This window comes from Mytilus californianus, unplaced genomic scaffold (genome assembly GCF_021869535.1).
Source record: "Mytilus californianus isolate M0D057914Y unplaced genomic scaffold, xbMytCali1.0.p SCAF_7, whole genome shotgun sequence".
In the NCBI taxonomy this organism is placed as follows: Eukaryota; Metazoa; Mollusca; class Bivalvia; order Mytilida; family Mytilidae; genus Mytilus; species Mytilus californianus.
Window position 1 is genome coordinate 3,414,881 of NW_026262723.1, and position 19,825 is coordinate 3,434,705.

The following is a 19,825-nucleotide window of genomic DNA, read 5'->3' on the forward strand; positions in this document are numbered from 1 at the left end:
GTTACAGTACCTACTACGCATACATTGAAGCCGGTAGCAAGTTTCCAAAGCATACATTGAAGCCGGTAGCAAGTTTCCAAAGCATACATTGAAGCCGGTAGCAAGTTTCCAAAGCATACATTATATTAAAACAAATAGTACTTAATCATAACTATATTATATTAGGTAAATTTTCCAGCTGCATTTATGACCAAACTAGCTGTCTGAAGATTCACTATAATAAATAAAATAAAAGCTGCTCATTGTAGTGTATTTGGAAATGAAACCATTGTTCTTAATAAAATCAAAGAGAGCAATATTGTTGATTCAATTTTATTTTACCTGACATCAGGAAATGTATTTCATCTTCAACACAGGCAGAAGAGCAATCTTAATCGACGTATTCTCTCATTTCTAGGAATATTTGAAAAACGATTTATGAATAAAAATGTAAAATACAATAAAAATCCTGTTGAAAAGTCTTTAAAGTCTTTTATTCATACTATATATGTAATGTTCAAATTCCATTAGGTCTCTACAATGTTCCATACATCTTCGCAAATATTGTAGAGAAATTACCGTCAACCATGTCAACCAAGACTTTTATCAGTTTCAAACGCCAACAGTAGTATCTAGTTTTGAAAAGCATGTTTATGTTATAAATAAAAATGATATGATAATCCTTTAAAAGGTTTTAATTCATCCCCTTTCATAAATATTTGCGACTTCTTATTTCAATCTCCTCCGAGCTGAATCTGTCAGTGATGCGAAATCAATGGGAATTGGCCTACATGTACATATCTGTGCTGTAGTTTATACATTTGAAATACAAGAAACACGTAAATTGTAGTGTTTTTCTTTCTTTCTTAATTGTTGATATGTATACACATTTAGCCAAAATATTCTTTAATACATCTCGTCGTACCTGTTATATATACATCATAACAGGTCGCGTTATAAAATGACCTGATTACATATGGACAAATTATGTGAATCATTTTAGTTATGACGTCAAAAATCATCCAAAATCAATTAAGCAATCAATTGTATTGTTTCTGTTGTAATGTACATCTATGATACCTAATTGTGCTTTGATTATCACCTGTACCTGTATACACCTGAGAAATCAATAAGTTAACTGATTGGTGCGTTGGGAATTACTTAACCGTAACGGGATCTCGTTTCGACACGTTAGTTTTGTTGTGTACCTTACGGAAAGTCAAACAAATCGTTTTAAATTGATATATTGATAGTGTCACGGTTTAAATTTATTTTGAAAAATGTGACAAGCAGTTGTTAGACTTGGGTGTTACTGCTTGATAGGATATTATTATCAGTTTTGTTTATAATTTTTTAATTAGTATGGAATATACCTGAAAGATATATATTTAGGAATAATTTCAACGTCAATTGTTATGGCAGTGTCTGCAAATGACACCAAAACGACGACGAAAGGGGGAGGGGAACAAAACCTTACGGTAAGATAACTTACATTTTTTTTCCATTTATTCACTCTGGTCTTAAATTCATCTGTGAAATTTTATAAAAACCATCTTCATTAAATAGAGTATGGACCCGTGATTTTCCTGGGAGGGGTGACAAATAACATATTCTTTTTTAACCATTAGATTTGTCAGTTATTAATAGCTTTACAGTTACTGTATTATTTACATGCGCTCGGAAAACACCGTTTATTATTTTCTTGTTTATAGATGCGATAAAAATTCTTTATTATTTCAGCTCATTATTCTGTATTTATAATCTGTGAAGATTAAACTATATATTATGTTCCAGGTCTAGATTTGATGTGTTATTCGTATTTTGAACCAATTCCATAAGTTAAGGGTAGACACATGCTCCCAATCATTGCGACTGGGTATATTTTTTTATTTATAGCAAAAACTCATATATGAGCCGATATAAAAGAGACTTTCAATTTTACTTGGACGAATACATAAATCTTTATCAATATATTAGCTAGTCTCCAGATGTTTAACAAACCTTTTTTAACACTTACCAATACTAAGAAGGGAGCGAATAAAGAAAGCTTATCAAAATAGAATCGAGACCCTTATCTCGTGTATTCGGACCAAAAAATTTTAAAATTAATACCTTTTCATATTTTCTCGAGATTTCAAATTTAAACAAATGCAATATTGTCCGCATTGCTGTAGTACCGTAATTGAGTTGTCATTTAGTAAAAGGATTTCCGGTCAAAAAAAATACACTAACAGTCTTGCCACGAAAATGTGCTTGTTATCTGATTTTTAGCACAAAGAACGGTTCACAAAGAAAGAAGGCGCCAGGGAACATACCTTCACCTAAAGACACACTGGTGCATGATATAGTTAACCTCTTCTCATGAAGATGTCACTGGTTATGCTGATGAAAACAAAATCCAAACATGTTTGTCTGTTTGTAGTTACTCACGTGTATTTTTCTTTACCTGTTTACATATCAATACCTGTTTACATATCAATACCCATTCTTGGCCATTGAACAGTTTTTAATTCACATATCTAGAATTGACTCTTCTGGAGGTTTATCGGTAGAAGATTTCTAAACAGAAATTGTCCAGAAAAGAATCAGGTCTCAGAGTTTGTATAGTACTAGCTGAGACGCTTTCATGTCGATCCGTCCCCAAGTCGATCCGTCTCAAGTCGTTACGTCCCAAGTTGATCTGACCCCATATTTAAAGTCATTCAGCCCCAATATAAAAAATATTCATAAGGAATAAAAATAAAGATATATATATATATGAATTCAGTGTAATTCATAAATATTTAGGAATTTTGATATAATTATATAAAAGGTGGACGGTAAAGAAGTTGGCCTTTCACGAATCTTTGAATATTAAATTTTCATACTTGGTGAGACATTTATTTGAATATTTTTGATAAAATTTATATTATTAACAATGATTAAGATTTCACACATTGTCAAATTTGGAATATAATATTATTTTTATACAAAATATTTGAATTCAAATCAAATTAACACCTCAAATGAATACTGATGATTATGCAGTATAAAACACTTATGATGATTATGTTTTTATATTACAAGTTTTTAAGACTATTGGGTATGCATAATTATAATAAAAACATATACATGATATATAACAGAATTTAGTACCATCCACATAAATCAGCAGTAATTAGCATTTTTCAATTGACTGTGATATTAACAAGTCTTTCAATGGGTGTAATAACAAATAGTTACATACACAACTGTACAAGCCGATCACCAAGCTGATGTATACAAACTTTGTTTTTGTTTAAAGTTATAAAAACTTCTCAAATTGAAAAAAATTGTTTGGTTGCCGAATCCTTTCAATAAAAGAGGAGACGAAATGGGTTTTTACTTTTAATATCACAATTCGATGGTACAAAAAAAGAACATGAAGAACACAAGAGAAGACAGTGGTGAAAAGAAATAATAGTTAGATATAGGAAGATGTGGTATGAGTGTCAAGTGAGACAACTCTCCATCAAAGTAACAATTTATAAAAGTAAACCATTATAAGTCAAAGTATACGGCCTTCAACACGGAGCATTGGCTCACACCGAACAGCAAGCTATAAAGGGCCCCAAAAATTACTAGTGTAAAACCATTCAAACGGGAAAACCAACGGTCTAATCTATATAAAGTACATCTCTTCTTCATGTTATCTAAAAAAAAATATAACAATTAATTATTAGAACTTCAAATAAAAGACCTTGTTGCTTAAGTAAATTTTATCAATCATGATTTTGATTGAATTAAGTGATTACAACTGGCGTTAGTTATAGACTAATGGTTTGAATTAAACAAGTAATTATGATGATTACATAATTACATGTTCCATTGGATTTATCTCTTCTATGTGTGAATTAAATAAAAACTTTTTTCCCCATGATATTCCAAGTTATCATCATGATCATGGAAAATAACTTCATATTTATATACTGATGCTGCTTAACAAACAGTACCAATCATTTTTGTATCGATTTAAAATTATTCATTATTTTATTATGGGCCGGATCTACTTAGGGCCGGATCAACGTGGGACAGATTGACTTGGGACGAATCGACTTTGGGACGGATCGACTTGGGGCCGGATCAGTTTAGAGCCGGGAACGACCTGATACTGCTGAGACTACTGTAACACAGTGTTATAGTAGTCTCAGGTACTAGTAGTAGTAGACCACTACTATGATCAACTATCATAAACCTAGAAATGGACACAGACACTGAAATCCCCCAACCCCCCCAAAAAAATAAAATGATAGAAAAAATAAAAAGTAATTATAACACTGCTGTAATTATAAGTTAAATATTCATTTAAAAGCTATATTTTTATAGAAACAAAAACCTATGAGTTTGAAAGTAACATAAATGACAATGTATGTCACAGTATGAAGGTCCAACTGGGACCCATGTCCATGAAACGATAAAACTCAAAAGGCACCTTGGACAATAATATATATAAGTGTTTACTCTAAATTTGATTAATAAGGATAAAAAAGCATATATATACATGATATATACAGATACTGTATCTACATGATCTAACGGTGAAAATGACTAACCTATTGAGATTTTACCTTGGTGAAATTGCAACTCATTGATGTATTTGACATCTCATAAAAGCAACCATTTACAGCATTACGTGTGTGTAGAACTTCATATAGGAAGAGATAACATAGTACTTCTATGACTTAAGGATGTTTGCTCCTCTTGTTTTTTAATTTCTTCCAGATTTTTGGAATCCTCAGGTTTTATCCATGTATTGCCATTAAAAAATTTTGCCCACTAACCCCTACTTTTCTTTTCATAATTTTATTACATATAGTTTAAAAAGCCATATTTGAAAATCTTATAAATTCCTTGTTATTTTTTCATAGTTTTTGAAACAAAAAAGTGGCCAATGTTAAAAGTATGAAAAATCTAGAGAGAATCATTTCCCTCCAAATTTTCAATGGCTTTTATCTTGAAAACAAGCACACAGACCCTTTGTTTTTTTCTGCTTTTTTAGTTCCTTTATTTATATACTATCATTTCAGAATAGTCTTTTAAAAATCTTGTTATTTTAAAACAGAGTAGCGAACATCCTTAAGATAGAACCTATTACATTCACTGACATTGACTATTTAAAAAAAAATTAAAAAATTGTAACAGTTTTCTTATGCTGGAACAATTGTGGAAGGCATATAACAATTAAGTATATAACTTTGTATATATATATATATTTATATAAAGTCTCTGATTGAATGTATAATAAAAACTATAACACAATTTTCCATACGTTTCGGCCATTACGGCCTATTTTCATTGTTATTGTTGTTTCAATGTTGTAATTTATTCCAATGAAGGAGGCCGTAATGGCCAAAACGTATGGAAAATTGTGTTATAGTTTTTATTATATATATATATTTTTAGTCTTATAGAAAAATACTGACAAAATTCTTAAGTCTAGACTACTTGTGGTTAAATTCAACAGAAGAGATATGCCATCAAAACACATTAGCATTCACACTCATTCAGCAAATAGATAACCTAACATGCCTAAGAAAAGGATTGAATGGCAAAACAATTACTGATTAATCATAAATATTGTTATATAATTTCTATTTTAGGTGGCTTTAAGAATACGACCTCTGAACGAAGATGAAAATTACAATGGAGCGAAAAGTATTGCACATAAAGTACAAGCCAAGGTATTGAATTAAATTAAAAGAAGCTTATAGCATGTTATATATATAAGAAATTATGTACAGCCTTACAATCAATGTTTTAATGTGACATTGTTTACTTGCTGCCATTTTATGATAAAGTACGTTTATAGAATTGACATGTTTCAGGTGCAGTTTAATATTTTTGTGAGGTTAATTTTTATTCTTCTAATAACACAAAATCAGGCAACCCCTTATACATTTTAAAATTGTCATAAATCAATCAATCAATCTCAGCCATCATTTACTTTTGGGGACCCTAGCTGTCCATATAACCCTAGAACTAATCCATACCAATACCTTACCCTAACACTAGCCCTAGTCCTAAAACCTAAACTGAACACTTTAACCCTAACAACTGTGATATAAGTGGGAGGTTAAGCTTGTTATAAAACCAGTTTCACTCACCATTTTCATTGGAAAATACCTGTACCAAGTCAGGAATATGAGAGTTGTTTTCAATTAGTTCAGTTGGTTGAAAAAGTCGAGCGTTTGATTTTTTTCCGGTTTTTAATGGACTTCCGCCTATTTGAATTTTCCTTGGTATTTGGTACAATTGTTAAATACTTTTTTAACTCTAAAAGTACAGGGTCCCCTTAAGATCTTTAGCCAAAACTTATTTGACAAACTGAGGAGTGAACATATCTAGCCCTACCAAAGGCATTAATATGGAAAAAGTCTGATCAATTCTGTCTTAGACCTTGAAAATATTTCTGTATAGAACAGGAAATTTGATCCTGTTGTTGTTTTCATGTTGAAATGGATTATTTTTTCTGAGATGTTGATTTCAATGGTTTTTTCTTGTACTTTTCCTCAAATTGGATTTTTTTTGCCTCATCAGTCCTGTAATTAAAAAGTTTATATTTCATGCGAGGTTATATTGTCTTTATTCATCCCATCATAAATAAGATATTACTTTTCTATTTATGTGTCTTTGATTAAAAGATCAAGAAAAAAAATTATAACATATTCCTGGCGTATAAACATCACATAGGGGCTTAATTACAATCTTTGATGGTAAAGAAATTTATTATTGGAATTCTATATTCAATATTGAATACATGTATAATAAAAACAACTTTGATATGGTAAAATAAATAGATAATTCAATTGTTGAATATATTTTGATTATAGAGATTTTAAACTTATAATGAATTGCATACAATTGTGTTTTATTTTTGATATTTAATAACAAAGTGAAAATAAGTTCAAGTTATGAAATAAACAATATCAGCCTGGATTAAAACTTTTGACCTATGTTAAACTTTTGAATTGATTTGAGAAAACAGTAAAAACAGTAAATGAAAATCGTGTAAAACAACCAAGAAGATACCAAAGGATTTAAAAAAAAATAAAAGGGGTATTTGGTGTTGAGGCAGAAATTTAGTAGTCTCTGTTCATATAAATAAGGAAATATGGTATAATTGCCAATGAGTCAACAGGGTCCAAATGACGTGGATTAAAGCAATTATAAGTCATCATACGGCCTTCTACAATGAGCAAAAAATATTTTTTTTATACTCTGACAATTTAGAGGTAGACATATTGTATAGACACTTGTCTTTTGTTGAAGAACTTTTATTGACTTTAGGTGTCTTTTCATTACTTGTGTTTTGGTCTACCTGTCTCAGTGATATTTAAAATTGAGAATGGAAATGGGGAATGTGTCAAAGAGACAACAACCCGACCATAGAGCATATTTACCCCACTTCTTTTATTCATATGTAGATAATACAATGTGCTTTGTGACTTGTTTTAAGAAAAAGATTGATTGATTGATTAATTGGTGTTTAAACCCACTTTCAGCACTATTGTGCTATTTCGTGGTGGACAGTTTTTATTGGTTTAGGAAGCCGGAGAGAACCAAGACCTTTGGTGGAAAAGCTGACATGATCCTAGTCAATTAAGATTAGAGTCAAGCACACCTGGCACGTGCGGGATTCAAACTCACAACCTCAGTGCTGACAGGCTAGTAATACAGTAGTTGGACTACTTAGACCACTCGGCCACCGAAGCCCCAAAGAAATAGACAAACGAAACCAGAAATCTAATGAATTTGCAAAAAGAACTGGGGATGAATTTCAGTGTTCCAATAAAAATATAATAATGGTTTCTCATCCTATTAAAGTTCCTGGTACTTCCTGTATCATGTCCATGGAAAGGTTCTTCTGGGAAAATAATAATCAGACTGGTTTATTCAGTAACTATGATTGAATATGTTTTTTAAAATTTTGACCTTCAATCAGTTTGATATACATGTATATTGTAAAGTTATAAAGTGTCCAGAATCTAAATCCATGAAATTTAAAGGTCTAAGACCTTTGTACTGAGTTAAGAGAATTCCGAGAAAACGGTTTAAGACCTTAAGGGTAATAGCCAATGAATTATCTGTGATGCATGTTAGATTTCAAAATATTTGCCTTTAATATACATTATTATATATAAAATTATAAAACTATATGTGTATTTGTATATGAAAGCTGCCATTATTCTAGCACTGACAGTATTAAAAACTCAATTGAGTGGAACTTTTTAAACCACTTTCCTCCAAACTCCATTTATAAATGTAGCTATATATAGTGAGCATTCACAGATCTATATACAAATGATATAAAACCTGTCTCTATTTAGCCACACACAGTGGATAGACTGAATCAATAGTTTACAAATTGCCGTTACAAGCTTTGTCACTATATAAAATAATCTTGTTTATAGATCTATAATCACTTAAGATCTTTTATATAATCCCCATACTTACAAAAATCAATTTAACTTAGGTCCAGTTTGTCGATATTAATAAATATCAATTAATTGATATCAAAATCTTTAGTGTCTCAACAGAGTTGTTGACCCTTATACCACCTTACATAGAGTTAAGTCAGTACAGACTATTTAGGCAGCATAATGCAATTGTCTTTTGAAAATCCTGGTATTATTTCCTATTGTTTATTTTAGGTTTATGATAAGTTCTTATTAATTCGTAAACTAATTAAAACACTCCTTGAGGAAGTGTTATTATTTCATGTACCTTTTCAATTTATAAACTTGAGCAATTTTAATTTACTTTTTTCTTTCAATTCTTCACGAAATTTTTATTTTTGATGTACCTAGTTTTTTCTATCAGTTATTTTTGTAATTATCAGCTTGCACTTTTAAATCAGACATTTAGAAGCTCTTGTGGTTTCCAAATTGCAAGCTATAAGGGACAAAAAGGATTGATAATTTTACTTTAACATGATTAAGTGTTGTTGACAACTTTAAGGGGCATTTAACATGAATGTTACATATAACTATAAATTTTCCTTCATTTGGGATGAGATTTTTGTTTTTATTGACATCCCATTAGTAAGACTTTCAATAATTCAAACCAAGTTGGCAATACTATTTACATTTCCTGAGCTTTACATGCTTTAAGAGTCAAGTTAGTCAGAGGCAAACCTTAAATATGTACTTTTCTAAACTGACTTATTTTGAAGGTATTTCATTTGAAAATCTAAGCTTGAATTTGTTAATCATATTATGTCAGCTCAAACACACTGAGAATGTTTTGAGTGGAAGGGATGGAAGTTCACTTTTGGGTGGCACATCAATTATGTTCCAAGGTTTCCAAGGTGACGGTCATGTTTGATTGTGATCAGTGTTATCCTTTATTCTTATTTTTGAGGTATTGGTATAAAAAATCCTCCTTTCCCTTTAACTATCACCTGAACTTCATAGTTCATGTGGGAGTTGGAATATAATTCAACATCTTTAATTACTTTTGATAATGAAAGACTATATTTTAGTGACATTTTAATGCACAAGTTACTAATTTTTTTCTTAATCAAACATTGAAAGATTCACAATGATTATCTCTAAGCAAATATTTACGAAATGATTTTAGCCATATTCAAATTCAAAGATACATTTCATGTTTTACGTTATTTCAATATTTCAACAAATCTTTAAAACATTTTTTGTCAAATTTGTAATTTGCAAAACCTTTGAACACTATAAGTAACTTATTTGACATTAACATATAATCACTTCTAAAATATATCTTCACCTTCTGTTATCTTGTCATTGTCATAAAATATATTTTAAGAGACCTCAATCGGAAAAGAAGGTATTGTATCGTGAATAAAAATTCTAAAGAGCTTTAGGATCAAACAAAACATTTTATTGACAATCCGAAGTCTCTTGGTAGAAGATATTCTAATTGGTAATAAGATCTGAGTTTGTTTAAGAAGATAAATTACTTAATTTCATGCTAGTCGTCAATTTCTTTTGAAATAGATTGCATATGTATATTTACTTTAAGTCTTGAATATGCACGCAGATGAGATTATTCTGTAAGATCTTGGATATCTATGCATGCTAATGAACTTTGATTTGTTTGAAATATTTCGATCTACAGCTGATGAGACACATATAACTAATTTTATTAAATTAAACTGTCTCAAGTCTTTGGATACTTGAAAGTATATACCAAAGTACACATATTTTGTGTTATTTACTTTGCTAGAAATATGTTTGCCATTTAGTGGGGTTTTGGGGTTTTAAAAAGCATGTACTTGCACCATGATGCCATTAAATTTAATAAAATGTCCTTCATTTTATCATGTTTAACCAAAGGGCCTAGTGGTCTAAGTGCCCTTACAGAACTGAAATGTTTGCTGTAGATGTGCTGCAAACTTGCTGCAGGTCTGCTGCAAACAAAAAGCTTGCAGGAACCCTTTCAATAATGTTTGCAGATGATTGCAGCTAGCTGCAAACCTCCTGCAAACATTGCAGCTTTTTGCCGCAAGCTTGCGGCAAGTTTGCAGAAACAAAAATGTTTGCAGTAAGGTTGCAGGAAAAACTAGAATATAAGTGATGTTCGCAGCTAGATTGCAGAAATCTTTGACAATTCTATATGTTTGCAAGAACATTGCAAGAACTACATAACATGACTGAGCATGCCTATTGGTAACTTCCTGATAGATAGAGATTTGAAATTTGAAAATGTTGATGGTGTTTGAGTCATGTTATATATTAGTGTTCAAGGACGCATTTAAGTTTGGAATTAAAAGTTTAGTTTTCAAAGACATTATTTGTAAGTAAAAATTCTTCATAGAAGTACAACTGTACTTAGTTCAACTACTATATCACTGAAGTTTACAGTTTGCATCCAGCAGATGGCAGGTGCTTTCGACTCCAATCTTAATTTACAAGGATTTTCAGTTTTCCTGCCTAAAGTGGATGATTCTCTCCAGGCACTCCGGCTGCCACCACCAATAAAAACTGGCCGCCCCTAAATAGCCAATTGTGTTGAAAGAGGCGTTAAACACCAAATATCATTCAATGATGCTTTACCATGAAATAAGGCCAAAATGCTTAAAAATCCCTCTCCTGACTTATTGCTATCCTTTTGAATGAACATAAATATCATGTTGTTAATTAGATGCACCTTATGACCTAACACCCTCATTGGTGTATCTTACACATAGAATTGACATGTTCTTTATAGCAAAGGCTAAACTCATGGAAGACAATTTGTTATTTGTTAAGTGACTATTTGAAGGTGAATAGTCTATGTAAATACTTTTTGAATGAATATGTTACTAATAAACTGCTTTTTATACCCTGCCTACATGTACTATAGTATCAGTGTTTTCCTGTCTTTGTTTCAGTCTGTTAATTAGCCTTCTGTCTTTTCCATTTAAACTCTTCCTTTCTGATCAGGTTAAAGCTTTGTTTTACAGTGATCTTATAATTAAGTTATGGTCATATCAACTTGAAACTTAGTAAGCATATATATTCATTATGATGTGAACTTTTTGAATTATACGCCACTCAACATGGAAATGTGATATTGTGAGTGCAGGACATGGCATCCTATGGACACATTCTTGTTTATTTATGGTTTTGAATGAAATTATTGGTTTGAAATTGGAAGTTCATAATATTGCACTATAGAGGCTGATGTTGCACTATTGAAACAGAACAGTTGAAGTAAAGTTACTGAAGTTTATCATATTTTGGGGAAAATTTCTTTTGATATTGTAATTTTATTGTACTAAATTGGCAGTATAAGCAATATTTGATAAGGTTGTTCATCTTTTATTGCTCTCTTCAGTCAATTTAAAACAGATAAAATTGAAACATGAATGTTCAAATGTTGATAATTTAATGCTTCTTATTTTATGAAAATGCATATTTAGTTGCTTCATCATAGATTTTAATTTTGCCAAAAATGGTTTAAGATGTATAATTTTCAGGAGCTTCCTTGTCCAAAAGGTTTTAATGTTATTTTATTGTATGGATATATAAAAGGCGAATTTGAAACCCGATAACATTTTCCAAATTGTTGAATTGTAATACTGAGATACAATATATGAAATATAAATTGATCATGTCGTGACTCGCACTTCACTAGAAACATTAATAAATAGAGATACTTATAAATAGAAATATTATTTTCAAATTTACAAGACATTTGAAAATTTCTTAAAATATTTTGTTAAAAGTTTAAAAGGTCAAATAAGAATTTTCTCATCATGAGGACAATGATTTCAGTAGTTAGTTATTCCTATAAAATTATTCATATTAGGGTGGTCTTTTTAATAAATTTAACATACATATTAAATTTAAATGTCATCAGCATTTTTTCGTCCATAGTATGATGACCAAAGTCACCGTAGCATCCCACAACGTTTAAATTCTTGTCATTTCTTCGTCCATAGCAAGTCCATTTTTCAATTTACAAATAAATGAGGTTTAAAAAGAAATGAACATAATATCGACCATGTAGTGTGTTGTATGGTGACCAACATTTACTGTAAAATCTTGACTTTCATTTGACTCTTCATTACAAGTCAATTATAGGATTGTTTTCATTTGATTAGAAAACAAAATTGTGATAGTCAATAGTAAATTACTGTAAGACGTGTACATACATGTGTTTATACCTACATCGTAATGTAGGGGACTAAGATTGTTGTTTTCCTTCTTAAGGATGTTCGCTCCTCTTGTTTTTGAATTTTTGCCAGATTTTCGGAATCCTCTGGTTTTATCCATGTTGTGCCATTAAATTTTTTAACCAGTAACCCCTTCTTTTCTTTCCATAATTTTATTACATATAGTTTTAAAAGCCATATTTGAAAATCTTACAAAATCCTTGTTATTTTTTCATAGTTTTTTATAGAAAAAAGGTGCCAATGTTAAATGTATGAAAAATCTAGAGAGAATCATTTTACGCCAAATTTTCAAAGGCTTATATCTTAAAAACAAGCACACTGACCCTTCATTTTTTTCTGCTTTTTTAGTTCCTTTATTCATATACTATCAATTTATAACAGTCTTTTACATGTTTTAAAAAGCTTGTTATTTTGAAACAGAGTAGAGAACATCCTTAACATATGCTTAAGAAAAACAGAGTAGGTAGGATTTCTTTTACTTTTGACGTCAACTATATGAAGACCATCTGCAATTTTGTCCTGCCTGCAAAAAGTGTCAATAAAAACTTAAGGGTAATTAAGTTTGATGGGTTGTAAAATTTGGTAGGTAAGGATACCCTAATCATAAGTTGTTTTTTTTTTATCTTGGCCTATATATTAATTTGTTTCTAACTTTCTCCTTCCAAGATAAGTCTTTATTATGATCAATGTTAGCAATAATAATAACATGGGAGTAAGATAATAAATTTGGATCAGTACATGAAGTGTCACATGGTGACCAACAACATTATAACATTATAAATTCTTTATGTCTTACATTATACTGTCTGTGGGAAGTCAATGTATTGAGTGATGGTTACACAGGAATCAATCCATGATTCAGGTGAAATAAAATTAAGTTAATGTAGTGCAATCCTGGCCTAGCTATAGTGACCAAAATTCCAGAGAATTTCACGCCTTACAAATTCTTGTCATACATATTACAATCCATGGCAAGTTTATAGTTTGAATTAGCCTGGCACAAGAATTCAATTATGAGTCAGCTAGGTGAAATAAAAGTAATACAATATGGCATTATTTTTTTTTCTTTTCAAGGACTTGTCAATATATAGTTATTATAAAGATGTGATTATGATTGTCATATTTTAATCTTCAGACGAATGTGAAGTTTTGGCCTAAATTGATAATTGTGGTCATGATCATTTAATACTTAAAAAATTCTTCACACCTAACAATCTTCATTTTTCCACTGAATTTTATGTTAAGTCATGAATTTTATGCAGTATGGAGAGTAAAACACTTGGTTAAAGCTGCATGTTCATGCAGGGCCTCTGTCTATATGTTTTTAAGTCATTATAAGAGAAAGAAAAATGGACCTACATGCAGTGATTCAATCAAATATTTAGCAAAATTGTGAAAGAAAAATTATCTACATTAAATCATGAAAGGATGAATTATGCCATCTATGTATGAGAATAAGAAAAGAAAAATAAGTGTACAAATTACAACACTATTTTGAATAAATCATATTTACTGATTGAATTGAGATTGACATGTGTCCAATATATCTCAATAATATTATATAAGGCATTGTATAACAATAGTATATATTTGAACAAATTATTTAGTATAGTTAAGTCAGTCAGCATTGTCAGGGGAATTACTTTGATTAATAAGTGATTTTGTAATCATTTGATTAAGTAAATGCTTTGTCATTAATTATCACAAATAGGAGTTATCTACCTTTATTTCAAAATTTGAAATAAAGCGATGTATAAAGTAAATAAAATTTCAGTAAAACATGAATTAACTGGTGAAGTATTATTATAATTTGTGTCATCTGTTGTATTTTATAGATGGTTGTACTAATGGATCCTATGGAAGATCATGATGACGTCCTACGAGCTAACAGGTCACGAGAAAAACAGTTTGTTTTCGACTGCACATTTGACAGCAATGCCTTACAGGTAAATCAAGCTTAGGTTTTACCCATTGTTGAAGGCTGTATGGTGACCTGTAGTTGTTAATTTCTGTGTCTTTTGGTCTCTTGTGGAGAGTTGTCTCATTGGCAATCATACCTACCACATCTTCTTATTTTTATATGCATGAAGAAAATTCACCACTTTTAAAAGAATCTATTGAATTCTGGGTAATATTTGAAAAAATGAGCTAAAGGATTATAATTGGTTGAAAATGTCCTGAACATTAGAATTTCAACAAATGGCAAAGTGCTAGAGGAAAAAAGCTGAATAAATACATCAATAACTAACGAAATCATGGCTGAGACTTCTGTTTTTAGAAAGAAAAAAAAATGTAGTTTGGGATATCCTGCCAGGATCTATACCCACTCTCTTTTAAAAAACTGATGTAGACATTATATAGGGCATATAAGTTCTTATCCTTATTTGTATGCCCCCCATCCCAATTTGGGTGACGTCACTTTTCAACCAAATATTATGAAACTTATACACAATGCTTATTACCATAAATCTCAGATCAAGTTTGAATTTGGGTGGCGTCACTTTTACCGTTCTTGAGTTGTGCCGCTATATAACGTTATATGCAAAGGGGCATCATTTGTGTTATTGAATTAACCCATGATTAACCTACAGTTTTCATGATACTGATGTTATAAATTCCCAATTGAAATATGAAAAACAATTAAGGTAATGAAAAACTCTTTAATTATAAGGGCAAGATCAGGCGTTTTTGGGAACATAATATAATAATGTTTGAAACAAAGCGGCTCTCTTATAGTTATACATTAACGTTATCAGTAGCAATTATGATATGAGTTGTAATATTATAGAGAGATAAATTCTTGAATAGCTTGTTTTCATTGAAATCTGTACAAGTACTGTGAAAGGTATCACTCTTCACGTCCATAAATCAGATTATTTATCTCATCAATTGTATACCAATCCCAGCAATAAACCCAGATCTTTTGGACAGGGCTGATAAAATATTAATGAAATGGAGCAACTATCTTATTTTTATGGACAACCAAATCCTATATGATTTGTTGTGCATCGTTTTGACCTATTTTCTTTTGATATTTATTATTTGAGCTACATTTTTAGCACTCTTGTTTAGGTGTTTTCATCTCTTGATCATTTGACCTGCTTTATATGAAAAGTATTAAAGTTGTACTTAAGAGTGTAATACATGATATATGTTTTTAAAATTCCGCAATATTATTATGTTTACTTATTACAAATTAGAGGCACGATTAATTACGGTCACTGAACGCTTTGTTGGTAAAAGTTTCATGTAATTTTTTGGGTTTTTATTAAGTTCACAGAGGTTATATCCTTTAAAAGTTGTAACGTAACACATAATATAGGTCACTTATACATTAATTACAATTTGAATAAGGTCATAAACTTTGAACTTAGCTTAATTAATTAAAACAAAATTTATTTAAGCAAACTTTTATTTTAAGTGTAATTATTTAATCATGAAACTTTTTCCAAAAAATACTTTTTAATGTCATGTTGCTGTTGTTACAAATTGTAAAATTTGAAAAACTGCATTGGTGGTCTCAATTAAAAAAAGTGCCTTTTCATATTTTGTGGGTCTAAAGCTCTTTTCATGATTTTAGTAAATTAGCTTAATCAGGAAAGCTCCAATCCATACATTTGATAGCCAAGGAGGTGTAAATATATGACCAAAAAGAACATAAACTGAAGAGCGGTCAACTTAAAGGTTACAATAAACCATTAGATTTTATGGGCACAGCCATTTTATGAAGATAACATGGTATTCAGAATTAAGAGTATAGTTAATCCTGATTGGTTGATATGTGCGCCCATTATTTTTTATTATTAGAGATTTCGTGCATTCTGCATTATACCAAAGGCCAAATAAATTATTTTCCTTAGGCCTAACGGAACTGAGATGTCTTTTCTACGCTAGAATGAGACACATATTTTTAAGTGCAAAATTGATAGGCATGGGAGATAAGTACAAATTACGCCAAGAAAAGCAACGCGAACCTATATTTTTTGGACCAACAAATACTGTCCTAATAACTTTTCTTTAATTCTAGCAAGGTTTCGTTAAAAAAATCAACTTTCTAAAGTCTGTATCTCAAAAAAGGCTATCATTGTCGCCTATGGGGAAATTAATTGTATATTTCAATCTAAAGTATCTTTATATTAGCATGTTTAGAAGAAAAAAAAAATAATTAGAAATGGATTTGAACCAAGATTACATAAAATGAAAGGAAACAAATAAATGATCATTTTTAAGAAAGTATGCATGTCTGGCTTACGAAATATATTTCATAAAAAATCATATTTAAATCATTCAAACTTAAGAAAGATAATTCAAGATGACCCAAATAGTTGTGAAAAGTTTGTATAAATTGTTTATCAGTATGAAGTACATAACAATCAAATTTTCAGACACTTTTTCTTTCAAAACTATTCTTTAAGTGCTTGGTCCAGATTTTAAAATGATTCTTGCTAAAGAACAATTTTCTCTTTGAAAATTATAGGATATTTTATTCAAACAGAGTTGCATTGTTAATATTTTGGAATCTGATCTTTAAGTACATATGTATTTAGTAAGAGTACTGTTCAAATACTTATATTGAATTTTTTAAAGTGTTTGTATATAAAATAGATTGACTTTTTAGAATCAATAAACATGATAAAGTAAATCTTCTATCAATCTAATATATATGATATTTAATCTTTACTTTGTTGAATTGTCAACAATTAAATCAATAAGATGTTCTTTTAGAAAGCTTGATAACAAAAGGATTGAAAAAGTCTTCAATTTTCAACTGTCACAATTGTACTTGAAATTTTAAGATAGAAAATGAATTTAAGAAGATTATAGAAAGTTATAATTCAAAGAAATATAAACAAGATTGTGTCCAGTGACAAATGTTTGATCCTCTTTGATGAATTGATTCATGTTTTTTTCAAGACTCATAAGTTTAAAACCTCGAAATGTCTATTTTTGTAATTTTGTTCTTGGATTTTCAAAAATTCCCAAGATCGAACTCCTTTCAAAACATATACTATCTCTTTTGTCCCCAGAATACATTTTTGGTACAGTTTTGTAAGTTTTATGCAGTATACAAATAGTCATTTCGACAGTTGAAATTTACAAGAATTTATTCATAAACGTATATATCTGTTCAATTTGAATCTGTATGGCAAAACGCTTTCAATGGTAAAGTCTCAAAAAGCACTATTGAATAAAATTCAGTAAGAGGATTTATATTGATATTCTTTTTTTTAATTTATTGAATAAAATAAGAAATGGTTGATTTCATTTAGTTGATATTATTAAATTGCAAATTTCATTGTTAATAAATCTCCATGAAATTATTAATAACATATTGATAATATTCCATGATCTTATAAACTCAGTGAAATAGACACAATAACTTAATGGGAAGCTTTTGTAGCAGTCTTGAATTTATAATGCAGCCTTGATACAGATTATGGCATTAATTTACATCATGTCATGCAGAACACAAGTCCTGTTGAAATCAAATGAAATAAATTTTTTATTATCAATTAGAAAACAACTGAAGGACGCAGCGAACAAAAAGACATCTAGATGGCAATATAATATTGAATATATTTATTCTTTGAGAATAGAAATTAACTCTATATAATATGTCAAGCTTTAATCGTCCAGATTTGATAAAAGTTGTGAATATATTAAAATGATAAGATTGCCAAAGACACATAATTTGCCAAATAACAAACACAATTCAGATATTGACAAGTTAGAAAACCACAAGGCTCCTCACTTGATATTCAGTCTTATACAAAAACCTATTCTAAGAAGTAATATGGGGAAAACAAGTTTATTTTTTCCATGCCAAGAAATTGCCTCCGTTGAAATTTTGCAAACATCCCATAGAGCAAATTACATGGATGATTAATTTTGACCATTTGGTATATGGCTGTGTTTTAAGTGAGACGTACACGCGGGTCATAAATTATTTATTGAATGAAATCAAATCTTTAACTACTAATGGATGCCGTAGGAGGTCGACCGGAATTTTTAGCGAGGATTTCTTGGCATGATATACATGTTACTTGTGTAAGTTATATAGGGGATCAAACTTAGAGATTGACTGAATTTAACAATTTAACAGAAGTTGACCTGATCTATCATAGTTACTTATCAAATTCATTGATTCATTGATCCTTTCATCTAATTTATTCAAATGCATAAAGAAAGTGCTATTAAGACAATAATAAAATTCATGTAAAGGAGAATAAAAAAGGTACTTTTTGTTGGAATCCTTAGCCAAAGAATTTGATTTATTGGTTTGAAAAGTTCAGGACAGTTCAAATTAAGTATTCTGGGAGTGAAAGGTTGAAGTCCTATATGTCAATTAGTGTTCCTGTCCAAGTGTGTAAACATGTCTTGATTGCACCATTTTTTTCTATCGGATGCAATATTTTTTACATTTACTTAAAATGCCTTCCAAACAAGACGTATAGAGTTTACATTCACTAAAACCTATGATAAAGACTGCATTTTAAAAGGATATGTTCAGTTAACTAACATGAGACTCCAACCCTAAGCAACTTCAAACAAATAAAAAAATGTCTCAAAAAAGATATATATCAACAGCTATTTTTTTCTCATGAAAAATGGGTACAAAGATTAATAAAATATACATAAGATTAATTTCACTTTATTTGGGAAGGTAGGTTAACTTCCGCTGTTGTCTGCTCTTTGGTCGGGTTATTGTCTCTTTGACATATTCCCCATTTCCATTCTCAATTTTAACTATTATATATAATTCTTGTCGATTCTTATGATTATTAATTACGCCAAATTAGGGTATTCATCAGAATAAGACAGCAACACGACAGTGTAACATCAAGAGTTCAGCATAAAGTGTTCAACAAGACAATTTTTTTAATTGACTTCATATTTTTAATGGAATATATTTGATCCCACAATCAAATATATAAATTTCAAAGTTGAAATTCCCTCCATAAAAAGAATGATTTTTATTCTAAATAAGACTAAAACTAAATAAATTGAAAAAACCTTGTGGATCTAATTCCAACCCTTTGACCCATCATCAAGGTGACATTACTATAATTATCTTAAATATCATTGTCAATTATCCAAGTGTGCAAAAACTTAAGATTTTAAAGATAAAACTGCTAATTTGCATGTAATGCAAAAACAAAACTATTGTCTGGGATGACCTATTTTATATATTCT

General features: G+C 29.9%; 1 protein-coding gene across 2 annotated transcripts in view; it reads left to right on the forward strand.

Annotated features, from left to right (window-relative positions):
* The first annotated feature begins 1,149 nt into the window (after positions 1–1,149).
* The window catches only part of LOC127710073 (kinesin-like protein KIF19), a 48,400-nt gene continuing 29,724 nt past the window's right edge, over positions 1,150–19,825 (forward strand). Inside the window, exons 1-3 of one of the 2 annotated variants that reach the window (XM_052215804.1) lie at positions 1,150–1,457; positions 5,598–5,678; positions 14,467–14,577. In XM_052215804.1, coding sequence (XP_052071764.1) covers positions 1,395–1,457; positions 5,598–5,678; positions 14,467–14,577 — 255 coding nt within the window. In that variant the 5' untranslated portion in view covers positions 1,150–1,394. The remainder of the gene's footprint in view (positions 1,458–5,597; positions 5,679–14,466; positions 14,578–19,825) is intronic. The other variant, XM_052215805.1, reaches the window with a different exon arrangement.